The 12,410-nt window shown below is 34.1% G+C and overlaps 1 protein-coding gene across 2 annotated transcripts in view; it reads left to right on the top strand.

Moving 5' to 3' along the window:
- The window catches only part of LOC122787456 (septin-4), a 1,249,948-nt gene that overhangs the window by 1,124,566 nt on the left and 112,972 nt on the right, over positions 1-12,410 (top strand). For both annotated transcript variants that reach the window (XM_044054187.1, XM_044054188.1), the window contains one exon: positions 4,688-4,789. In XM_044054187.1, coding sequence (XP_043910122.1) covers positions 4,688-4,789 — 102 coding nt within the window. The remainder of the gene's footprint in view (positions 1-4,687; positions 4,790-12,410) is intronic.

Genomic DNA, 12,410 nt, shown 5'->3' on the forward strand with positions numbered 1-12,410 from the left:
TCCATATATATATATGTATATATAAAGAGAGAGAGAATGAGAAATATAATGAAGATATATAGACAGACAGATAGATGCATACACACACACACACACACACACACACACACACACACACACACACACACACACACACACACACACACACACACACACACACATACATACACTGACAGCTTCTTCATGAATGTTGGACACCTCAAATGTATGATCATGATCAAATGAATGAATGAACGAGTAAATAAATAAATAAATGCACACACATATATATATATATATATATATATATATAAACCACATAGATGTGCAGATGTATCCATCAATTGTAGCCAGTTTAGTAACCCATTACAACCCCACAAACACACACTCACTCCCCAGCTTCAGCCATTTTATTAACTGAGCAGACTTGATATGTCAGACTGTGATGAAATGAATTAATGAATAAATGCATAAACAAATAAATAATGGTCACCTTAATGCATTTCAGCTCATTGCTGTAAGATATTTACAGTGCAATCCATTGCAACCCCGCACACATACACAAAAAATAGTACAACTCACTTGTATATATAAAAATTACACACCATCCTATGGGCTGGCTGGCAGAAACAGGTCAACAAAACACACAGCCATCACTAATGCATATCAAATAGCACAGTAGGGTCTTGTTTAATTAAATAAAATAGGTTAGTTAAATAAAAAGTTTCTTTTTTTTTCCAAACTGACATCTTGCTCCGTCCATCTAGAATAAGCCCAAAGTTCCTTTACTTTTGATTTTTTTTTTTGGCTGCTTGAAGCACCAGATTTCTGATACAACCTGAGCCACTTGTTCCCCACTTAGTTTAATAGCCAGTACAGTCCAACACCCACCCCCCAGAAATGGCAGGAGGATAGCCAATATGGTGTGATTGCTTTATTTGCTATGCACAGCATGCAGCTGCAGGGGTTCCACATTACCCAAAAAAAAAGTCATCTATTTGTCAAAATAATTAAAACTACTGCAGAGGAGCTACAACCCAGCAGCCTAGCACCATAAGCTACCCCTGCAGAAGAACTCTTATAGTTAAAGCTGTATATTCCACATCTGAAAGCAAAAAATGATATACCACTGGGCTCAGTGCTATGACCTGTCCTATTTGGCATCTATTTTTCAGACCTCCATGTCAAAACTCCTGGCCTATGATTATGTAAGTTTGCAGACAAATTTCAATTGGGTATTGTTGCATGCGTTCCAACTTTTACAATTGGTACAACACAGGTTACACTTTGCTAACAATTAGTGTTAGGACAATATTATCAAACTAAATATGAAAAAAAATGTATCATAGTACCTTTTGGTAAACAAAGCATTTCCACATCAAATCATATAGGTAAATGCACCCCTCCAGTCAGACAGTGTCACTAGGGATCTAGACACTTTTGTCTTTAATTCAGAATTTTTTTACCATCATTTCACCATTGTAGTTCAGAAACACTTTCATCTGGCTCTATTAATTTTCAAAGTCATTTCCTGTAGATTTACTGTCATCTTTATTTCCTTTTACTCATTTCTAATCAGGCCCATTATTGAATATAATCTCCATTTTGGCATGCATTTATCAAGCATACAATTCTGCTTGAGATTTCACAGTCATTCCTAACTAAAAGATGGATTGCCTCACAACCCTGTGTTATTAAAACAGATTGGTAGCCCTTTCCCCTGCACTTAATCTCTTGTAGACTCATCTGTGATAACCTGTTCTAGCATTTTGAGCCATGAAAGATCTGACTAGAGAGACCACAACGGTTCCTTACAAAGAAAATTATGGGTCTTCAAGATCTGTTTTATGCGGACAGACTGAAATCATTGTCACATTACTTTGTGTCATACAGACTGCTCACAGTCGACTTGTGTGTTGCATATAAAGCAATCTCTGACTCAGCTTTGATGGAAATGCTGCACATTCACAAGTCAAATGGCGACCAGGTCACTTGCTCAAAGGACCTTAACCTGGTATGTGATATCAACAGAACTTGCTGGAGAGACAGATATGTCTCACAGAGGTTGCCCCACCTTTGAAACAAGCTTCCTATTCATGTTAAACAAAGCTCCTCATTGGCCCTATTTAAGCACAATTTGGATGATTGGATGGGTAATCAGAAATTCACCCCAGGGGTTCCACCTCTGTCCCTCTGGGAAAGACGCAATAAATGCTGATTTTAGTATCTGCTTGAACCAGACACCCTTGGGAACATGGGCTGTACATGGCTAGGTTTGTACAGGCCCTGGGGCTGTTAGCCTAGTAACCTCCTATGATCCTATGACCTTCCTTTATCTCATATTCCTTCACAGAACATTTTTTTAAATATCTAGTTTAAAGAACTAAGCCTTCATCAACAGATAAATAAGACACATTGGAGTGACAGAATCATATCCCAGCATATCATCCACCTCTAGAACAAATACCTGGTGCATGTTAAGCAGAGTAGCATCCCTGTCATCTTCAATGTAAATGTAAAAAATTTGATGGGCGACCTCGGACTCTCCCCAATCTATCCTGTGTTGCCCTCTTTGAGGTTGTAAGGAACATCTGGATGTGGTTTATTGGCTAGGTTTGTAATGTTCTGTGAAAAGAATGCCTAGTAATTTCCTAAGAACCGTTCACTAAGTAAGGGTATGGAAGCACGGCTTCCTATTATGCTGTCACAGACACAGGTTGTCAAATGTGTCTTTGTCGAACTGAAAACCGTGAAAAGGCAAAATAGCAAACTGGCTTTTCAGGGAATTCTTTCCCTGGGAAAGAATTTGTTTGGCCGCTTTCGCCACTTTACCTTTTCGGCACTGTAGTGCGATCTCGGAGTTGATATATTTAAGTAGGGGGGTGTGGGGGGCATAGCTCCCTATGTCGGGGGGGTGTGGGGGGGAAACCCCCCCACATTATGTAATGTTTTACAGTTTTGTTTTGTTTTTTTTTTGTTTCAGAACAGTGATTTTTTTTTCCCTTGGGAAAAAATCGCTGTTCTGAGGTTTCGACGTTGTAAGCTTTCACTTACATGGAGTTGATTATGTGTAGTTCACTCTTCTGAGCATGCAATATCATAATATAGACCCTGGAAGCATGTTCCATAAGTAAGGGTATGGCAGCACATTATCATTTTTCTGATCAGTGAGTTTCCACATACAGTGGTATTTGCCGCTTTGTTCTTCTTACCTCCAATTTACTCACTGTTACTCACACTGGTACCTTGACTGGATCAGCTGACAAGATCACAAGACATAAACCATTTTGTTCAGACTGTATTCATTCTAGGAATATCTGCCTCTACATGCACACCTGCATGAGTAACACCAAGAAAGATACCAAATGAAAGTATTCACAAAGACAGCTATGTGAAAATCAAGTAAGTAGTGGAAGGGATCTACTTTGCAGAGACAGGTAAAGAATGATTTACTTCTTGGGCATAACAAGTCATAAATATATTTTTATTCTCCATTAAAGTGTGTGCCTTTCTAAAATCCTGTAAGTTCCAGCTAGGAAAAAAAATAAAAACATGGCAGTGTTACTTGTCAGGTGATGTGTAGATTCAGCTTTACCTCATTATTATCTCCCCATTTGGGCTTTAGATCAAAGATGACGATCTGCACAAATTTCTAGTAAAAAGGATAGGATACTTTTATGTTGCAATGGTACTTGCAGCCATTTTGTTTACTCCACCCGTTCATTTCTTCTATATTGATCCTGTCAAATAAATCACATCTGTCTGTTTATCGTGTCACTGCCAGGGTCACCAGATAAAATGGTAAGGAATGGCAGAGAGCACATCTGTTAAATTTATAGTTTAACTGTTGATGACCAAAGTTCAGGAGAGACTTTGGCACCACAGGTGCAGCTTAAGAAGCTGTGGAACAACACGTCGTCCATAGAGACAGCAATGGAACTGAGGTGGCACATAAAGAGTTACACTGCCTTTGTGAATATGGCTGCAAGTTTTCTGGAATAATGACATCAGCCCTTTCTCTGATTTAGAAGAAGTAAAACAAATGGAGAAAATTACAGCTAACCAAAATCGACACTTTCCATTATTGTGGAATCCCATATTCATCTGGGTCACATAGCATCTACATCTTTGTATACATGAGAGGTTTATGGTGCCTGGAAGGCCACAGTATTCCAAGAGGTTTGTTCTCCACTATGCAAAGGGAGAGGTCTCTTCAATCAAGTTTGTATCTGCTGCTGTAGTAACAAGAACAATGTGGATGGATAGCAAAGAAAAGGTCTAGGCAGGCTTCGTTTGTTATAAGAAGACCTTGGGAAGGTCAGTTAATAGAAAATAGAAAAAAAATAACTGTCTTCTGTTGCTTGCAGCTTACACTTTATGTGATTTTTTTTGTACAGTGCAGTTTGTAACCTTTACTTACGTTATATTTTTTACAGCCTATGCCCTGTGCATAGCTAGTATATTTGTCATACACTGCAATATTCTGTGTGATACCTATACAAAGAAAATATACATATAACAATCTTCCACTTGAAGTCTTAACTTACTCAGCAAATCAGTGATACACATGAAAGGCATGTCATAGTATCATCCTTTCAAGATTATTTTCAGCTATGAATGACCATAGCTATACAGCACACTTACTTCATATTTCTGAATACTGCTACTGACAAACATTTGAATGTCATTCACTTATTTGCCTTTGCAGATACGGGAGGAAATTGAACACTTTGGTATAAAAATCTACCAGTTCCCAGACTGTGATTCAGATGAAGATGAAGAGTTCAAACAGCAAGACCAGGAACTAAAGGTATCCACTGTGTCTGTTTTGGTTGCCTCCTTTTCCTAAGCCTTTTTTAAACTAGACACCTGCTTATTTTGGGTGTTATGAATTTCTGCTGTTCCTCGTGGTATGTTTGTCATAAATTTCCATTCATCTAGTAATTTGATTTTTCAACAAAAATTCCTGTCAAGGTCAAAATTACTTTCTGACTTTCAAAGAGCTCACTTTGAATTTGGCCTCTGTGAATTTCTCATTTTATGCACAGACAAGTGACTTACATGCTTTTCGCATCCTCCTTAATTTTCTGATTGTCTATCATATTAATTGTGGAGTAAATGAACAGAAGGGGTAACTACTAAAATTTCTGGTGTAAATTTTAATATTTACAGGGAAGCTGCAAGCATAAGACAGTAATGTAGAAGGCATAGTGATGTACCTGCACCTGTTTTGAAGAGTTACGTTAATTTGTTTCCCTAAAGATTCATCTGGTGTTTTTATCAGCACTAGCAGCCACCCTAAGTGTACTAAAAGCATATGACAGTACTGCAGTGGCATGCATGGCATTGTAGTAGGAGGGGTTATACTATAAGTGGGTTTGACAGACCTATAGAGGTATGAGTAGTATTCTTTGAGATCAGAAGTATTACAGTAATTTGGGCAAAACTGCAGATGGAGAATCATAATGTAATTGGACAGGCCGTACTGCAGTAAATGTTATACAGTGGGATGGTCCATACTGCAGTAATTGTTATGCAGCAGGATGGGCCATATTCCAGTAAGTGTTGTGCAGCAGGATGGGCCATACTGCAGTAAGTGTTATGCAGTGGGATGGGACATACTACAGCAAGTTTTATGCAGTGCGATGGGCCATACTCACACCTATCAACCATACCAAATTCCTTGGTAAATACCAATTTTGAGGGCGAAATATTGCAGCGTCACGAATTTCCGAGTGGCCCCTTTAATGTCCGAATTTCCTGAGGTTTTTTTTTTTACTGTTCCTGATGTCATCATGTGCAGGACATGCTCGATGATGTCAGCACAATTCAGCAGCCAAGCCACTACTACTTAATTAATTTAACTTTACTGGTCCTGGCAGTTTCTTTCTTCCCCCAGCTCCAGGTAAAAAAGACTATTACTTAATTCTTGGGAACAGTCTTTGCGCTTGGCTCGAGTGCTAGCATTTTGAATGTTTAACATTTTAAATGTTTAGATGAAGCCTGGTCGGTCTTCATGCTGCATTGATTTGTTTACAAGAAACTACTGCTATCGCATTTGCTTAATTTGAATGTTAGTACAAGACGAGCTCTGCAAGTGTACTGCTTACCTTATGTGTTGCTATTGCATTTCTCACTTAAGGGTTCGAGACTCGAGTGCTAGTTCCTTTGTAGTTTGAATGTTTAGAGATATTGCATTTTGCAGTTTGAATGGTTAGGGCTCGAGTGCTAGTTCCTTTGCAGTTTGAATGTTTAGAACTATTGCATAGCTCACTTAAGGGCACGAGTGCTAGTTCCTTTGCAGTTTGTGCTTAATTTGAATGTTAGTACAAGATGAGCTCTGCAAGTGCACTACTTACTTTGTGTATTGCTGTTGCATTTTTCACTTCTTTGCAGTTTGAATGTTTAGACAACATGTACTGCTTACTTTGTGTGTTGCTACTGCATTTCTCACTTCTTTGCAGTTTGAATGTTTAGACACTGTGTACTGCTTACTTTATGTGAGAGCTATTGCATAGCTCACTTAAGGGCTTGAGTGCTATAGGGACAATTTTAAATAATGCTCCTATAAACTTAAAATTGATATACTAAAAGATTTTGCATTAGTGTGCATTTTCTTTTTTTTCTCAAAAATGTTTTTTTATTTTCAAATATAATTCAATAAATTCCATAATATTTATAAATATCATCTAAATTAACTATTTTGACTATTTACATTAGCCTGACACTATAACAAATCTAATATGTACAGTTACTGTATAAGTATGTCCAATCCATTATCAGAGTGTCTAATCAGTCATTGTATGGTGTCAGAGATAAAACTTTTCTCCAAGGGCTGTTGATAAATGGCTTTGGATACAATCTTAATTCTTTAATTTTAGTTTCCATTAATGCTGTGGTCTTCAGTAAGCTGTAGAAGTCTTTCAAAGTTGGTATTGTGTTTGTATTCCATCTTCTTGTTATACACTTCTTTGAGATTGCAAGTATAGTCCATACTAGATACATCTTTGACCTATTCAAATGAGGACCTTCATTCACATTTATTAATACGAGAGTTTTAGTTAAATAAAATGATTCATTAAATAAGGTTTGTAAAAAGTTATTAATATCATTCCAAAATGGCTTAATTTTAACACAATCAAAGAAAATGTGGTTCCAATCTGCACTGAGTATTTGCTCACATCTCCAACACCTTCCTTTAATGGAAGAATTAATTTTGCTGATTCTGCCTGGGGTTAAGAATGCTCTGTGCAAGCATTTCCAGTTAAAAACTTTCCAGTATTGTGTGAAGGATATATATTTTATCGATAGTAATATATTTGTTTTAACTGTATTGAGTGTCCTTTTGTTATATGTTTCCAATATGAGGTTTTGGGTGTTGTTTTATAGTTTCTCAATGTTTTGTAATACTTTGAAATACTGTTTCCCATATCAAAGTCATTATATATTTTTTCATATATGTATTTCGTAAATTTAGATATTTCTTTAAATGAAGAATTATTAATTATTCTACTTAAATCTTGCAAGTATGATAGAATACTCTGTAAAGTTAGCCAGTCCTGTTGTGGAATTTTGTATGTTGTTAATATTACTTGCATATCTAAAACTTTTAGTTCTTTGATACATTGGAGCCAACAAACAAATCTTTTCTGTTCCCAGGAATTAATAATTTCTCTAAATATTTTATGTGGAAAGTTCTTGGTGATTATAAAGGGTGTTAAAAGATCAAACCAGATTTTTAAGTATATATTTGCATTAACAGTTTTCCTAAATGAGTCAATGTAATAATTAATCATACAAGTTTTAGTGGGTTTAGTTATGTGATATTGCAGACTAACAAATAACATGTGACATGGTAGATTGTTTATATCTGTTATTTGAAATTTTTTTTATAAATCAAATTAATTCATTAATATTACAGTTAGTAATTCTTTCCAATTTGCAAAGTAATTTGGACTTATCCAATCTGAGATTGTTTTACATATTGATGCTTTTATATATGTTTCTATGTCAGGAAAGTTTAATCCTCCCTGTTCCCATTGGTCTGATATGAAGTATTAATGCTATTCTGTTTCTTTTGGGAAACCATAACAATTGTATTAGGCATGAATTTATTTCTTTAAGTATATTCTTTTCTGGTAACAGTTGCATTGCCAATTCTGTATATAGGATCTTGGGCAGTAAAACCATTTTTATTAACTGTGGTCTATCTTCAAATGTTAATATTATTTTGTTCCATTTTCCCCACAGAGACTTTAATTGTATTAATGATATTATTGTAGTTTTGTGAAACTAGTTCATTATTATCATTGCATAACTCAATTCCTAGATATTTTAAGGTAGATTCTTGTTTCCCCATGATGTGATCCCCCTTAGTTTGCAGTTCTTTCTTTTTATTTAGAAATAAAAACATTGATTTTGATTTATTGAAATGGAGTCCTGATGTCATGTAGAATTTGTCAATTAATATATCTAATTCTTCTAATGTCTGTTTTGCATTAGATAATGTTAGTAATATGTAATCAGCAAATAGCATTATTTTAGAATTGTATTGTTCATAAACATCAATTTATTTTAGTTTTATATTGTTACAAATTAAATCTGCCAAAATTTCAATAGCCAGAGCAAATAGTATTGGTGACATGAGACATCCTTGTTTAGTGCCTTTTGTTATATATATAGATTCAGAGGTAAAAGGACCTAACTTGACATATGCTAAATTATTTGTATATATATATATATATATATATATATATATATATTCTTTAGGAGATGAATAAATGATACTGTAAATTCAAATAGCTTTAGGATTTTGAATAAATAGTCCCAATTTAAGGAATCAAAGGCTTTCTCTATATCTAAGCCAATTATGAGTGTTTCTTTGTTTTCTTTGTTAACATAATCTATAAGAGAAATTATCCTTTTAATATTGTCATGTGCGTGTCTATAAATCCAGTCTGATCATTATTTATTGTTCTGGATAGTGGTATTTTCATTCTGTTAGTTAATATTGCCATAAATATCTTATAATCATTATTTAATAATGATATAGGTCTATATGAGGTACAGAGGTTTGGAGATTTATTTTCCTGTAGGATTGATGTGGTTAAGGAATATCTCCAAGAGGGTGGAGTTAAAGCTTGTGACTGAATTTCTAATAGAGTTTTATGGAAGAGGGATAGTATCTTTGATGGACAAAGTTTATATATTTCCATAATTATGCCATCTATACCTGGAGCTTTATTATTTTTACCCTCTTTTATTGTATCTGTAATCTCTTTGTAGGATATGGGTGCTTGGAGATCTAGTTTTAATTTTTCTGGTATTTTTTATATTGGAACATTTTTCATCTAGATTTAATTGATCAGTATGTATATTTTCTTTTTGGATATGTTCCATATAGTGATTTCTATAGGCATCAAGGATGTCACCTATATCCAAGATAGTTCCCCTTTCTTTTCATGAAAGATACTTTTAATGTTATTAGCTTTTGATTGTATTTTGATTCTTGTAGATAAATTATGTAGATATTTGGGAGAAGTAGACAGAGTATTAATTTTTAGTTTTTCTAAATTTAAACTAGTTTTATGTGTTAGAATTTTATTGTATTTATTGTTTAATACTTCTACTTTCTTTTTCATCGCCAAATTGTCTTGATTTTTTTAGCTTTTGTTGATAAAGGTTTGGATTGTAGATCCAATAATTCAGAATACCATTCTCTGATTTTTTATTCTAAGTTGGGGTTTTGCCATATATATAAGCTTTTAATGAGTCCCATATCATTATTTTATTTATCTCTGTGGTATAGTTAATATCTAAGAAGAACTCTAATTCAGATAATAGCCAGGGTTTGAACTCTTTAATTTTAGTTATATATGCTGGAATTCTGGAGTTAAAGATTAATGGTTTGTACCCATTTTGAAGTTTTAGTATCAATGAATTGTGGCCTGAAAAGGGACAGGGAGTGATTGAGAAATTAATGATTTTAGAGTGTAAGTCATGGGCAGTAAATATTTTATCTATTCTAGTTTGGGTACCAAATCTGCGATCTTGATAGGAAAACAACAAAGATTTATCTTCTATAAATTTGAAGTATCTTCAAGATGAAATGATTCTACCCACTTGTTTAAAGCTTTTGATACAGTAGATGCACACAGCGGTCTTTTAGTTGTAGTTTCAGAAGTATCAAATATACAATTAAAATCTTCTCCTAATATTAAGTTGCCTTTATAGTTATTGGAAATGAAATCCAAGTGTTTTTTATCAGTTCCTGATCCAATGCCTGGGAACCAATATAGATAATCTGTTATTATATTTAACTATTACAAGTGCCATAAGGCCTTCTTTATCTTCATACTTATAAATGATTTCTGGGTTAATCACATTTGTTTTCCATAAAATTGTTACCCTTTTTGACTTTGTTTGATAAGTGGACTGCCTCAATATTAAATATACTTTGGAATGCCATTTGTAATTGTCATTTGTTTTGAAATGAGTTTCTTGAAGGAAGACAATTTGTGCTTTGTTCAATTTTAAATATTTCAGTAGATTTAATCTCTTGCTAGAATTGTTTAAGCCATTGGTATTTAAAGATAATAAAGTTAAATCCATCTTAGGTTATTTGAACTATGTATTTTTGTTTTAATGTGACTAGTAAACATTTTCCTCTGATAACTATAAAGTATATGTTTGAACATTTAAAGTAAAATATCATTTGATGGTTTACCAGTAAAGTAATGTTTTGGTCTGGCATACTAAAAATGTTTTGTAAAATAACAAATGTAAATTAATAAATGTTAACAAAACTAAGATCCGCACTAGCCATGGAATGAAAATCATTTCTAATCTGATGGATAAACTTAAGTCATACCTTTTAATTCAGAACATCTGAGCTCCATCAGTTGAATTATCATATGGAGAATATTTATAATAAGAATAAGCAACATTTATGTTATTTTGAACAGATATAGTACTATTGTAGATTAGACAGAATTCTTATACAATATAATGTCTACTTGTTATATAAGCAATTAATATGTACATGAAAGATAGATAAGGAATTCAAACATAGTAAAGAAGGATGTACCATATATAAAACCTCAGTAAAAGATTATAGCACACAGTTATTTAACATATTCACCCTTTCACCCTTATTGATGAAGTCTTTCAAAACATATTACTTAATCTAAATAGATGAAAATAATAGTTACGCCTAATGTTTATAATACAATGTATTTTACTAGATATGTCAGAAGTTAAATGTCATTGTCAGCATTTAAGTAATCACTTTGTATAATCAGCAAAGTATAAACTGAGTGATTATTGTCAATGTAATACTATTTGTTCAGAATATGTTTGTTACATGCTGTGACATTCCTTATTCAGGCTTCTATTGTTTACCTTGAACAACTTTGTCAGTTTGATGTCTAATATAAAACATTAGTTAACTTGGTAACAGTTTAATTATCATGTATGGTCAAGATGGGGTACAAAAACTACAATTCAAGTTAAAGCAATTACATGACTTGTTATACATATTTACTTATAAAAGAAAATCATCATGCTTCCCCTTGATGTTCAACACAGTGTATGCTAATTATGGCAAGTTAAAACATCAGTGTTATTACACTCAAGCCCATGTTATTAAACTGAGTGGTTATTGTCAATTTAGTACTATTTGTTCAGAATATGATTGTTACATTATGTGACATTTCAAGTTTAGGCTTCCACTATCTCTCTTGAATAACCCTCTCAGTTTGATATCATGTACAAAACACTAGTTGTCTTGGTAACTGCTTAAGTATTACACATGGGCAAGATGGGCTACAAAAACTACAATTCAAGTTAGAACAATTACATGACTTGTTATACATATTTAATTATATAAGAAAATCATCAAGCTTCCCTTTGATGTTCAGTGTAGTGTATGTCACCTATGACAAGCCAAGACAGTAGTGTTACTGTATAAAAAAACAAAGTTATTGAATCCAGATTATAATATCTAAATTCAGCGGACTGGTTCATCTATGTGAAGATTATATATTTTGTGTCCATATTACTAAAATCAAACACTACACTGTCTATCATGCATGTGTTTTTTGTTTCTTCTTCTTCCCTGCTGTAGCTTAGTTATTTGACACAAGCTGTTAAACATTATTGTTGCTGTGTTCCCATTACCATAGCAATCTGGGAGTGTCTGAGTAATGCCAGTGTGTCTGCAAACCACTCACCAGAGGCGCGCAATGCACCCAAAGCAAAGCCTTACCTCACCAGCAAACCCAAGCCCAAACTCCCTCCCTCCCAGTCCGGCAACAGCCAGGAAAAGAACAGAAAGCAAACAAGTCAGCGGAAACAGCTAAGCAATTGCATGACCCGCCACACACATTCACCTATACAGTAAAACCACCATGCTTCCCCCTGACATTCAATAC

Source organism: Protopterus annectens, chromosome 13.part0 (assembly GCF_019279795.1).
Source record: "Protopterus annectens isolate FY-2018-M chromosome 13.part0, PAN1.0, whole genome shotgun sequence".
NCBI classification, from domain to species: Eukaryota; Metazoa; Chordata; order Ceratodontiformes; family Protopteridae; genus Protopterus; species Protopterus annectens.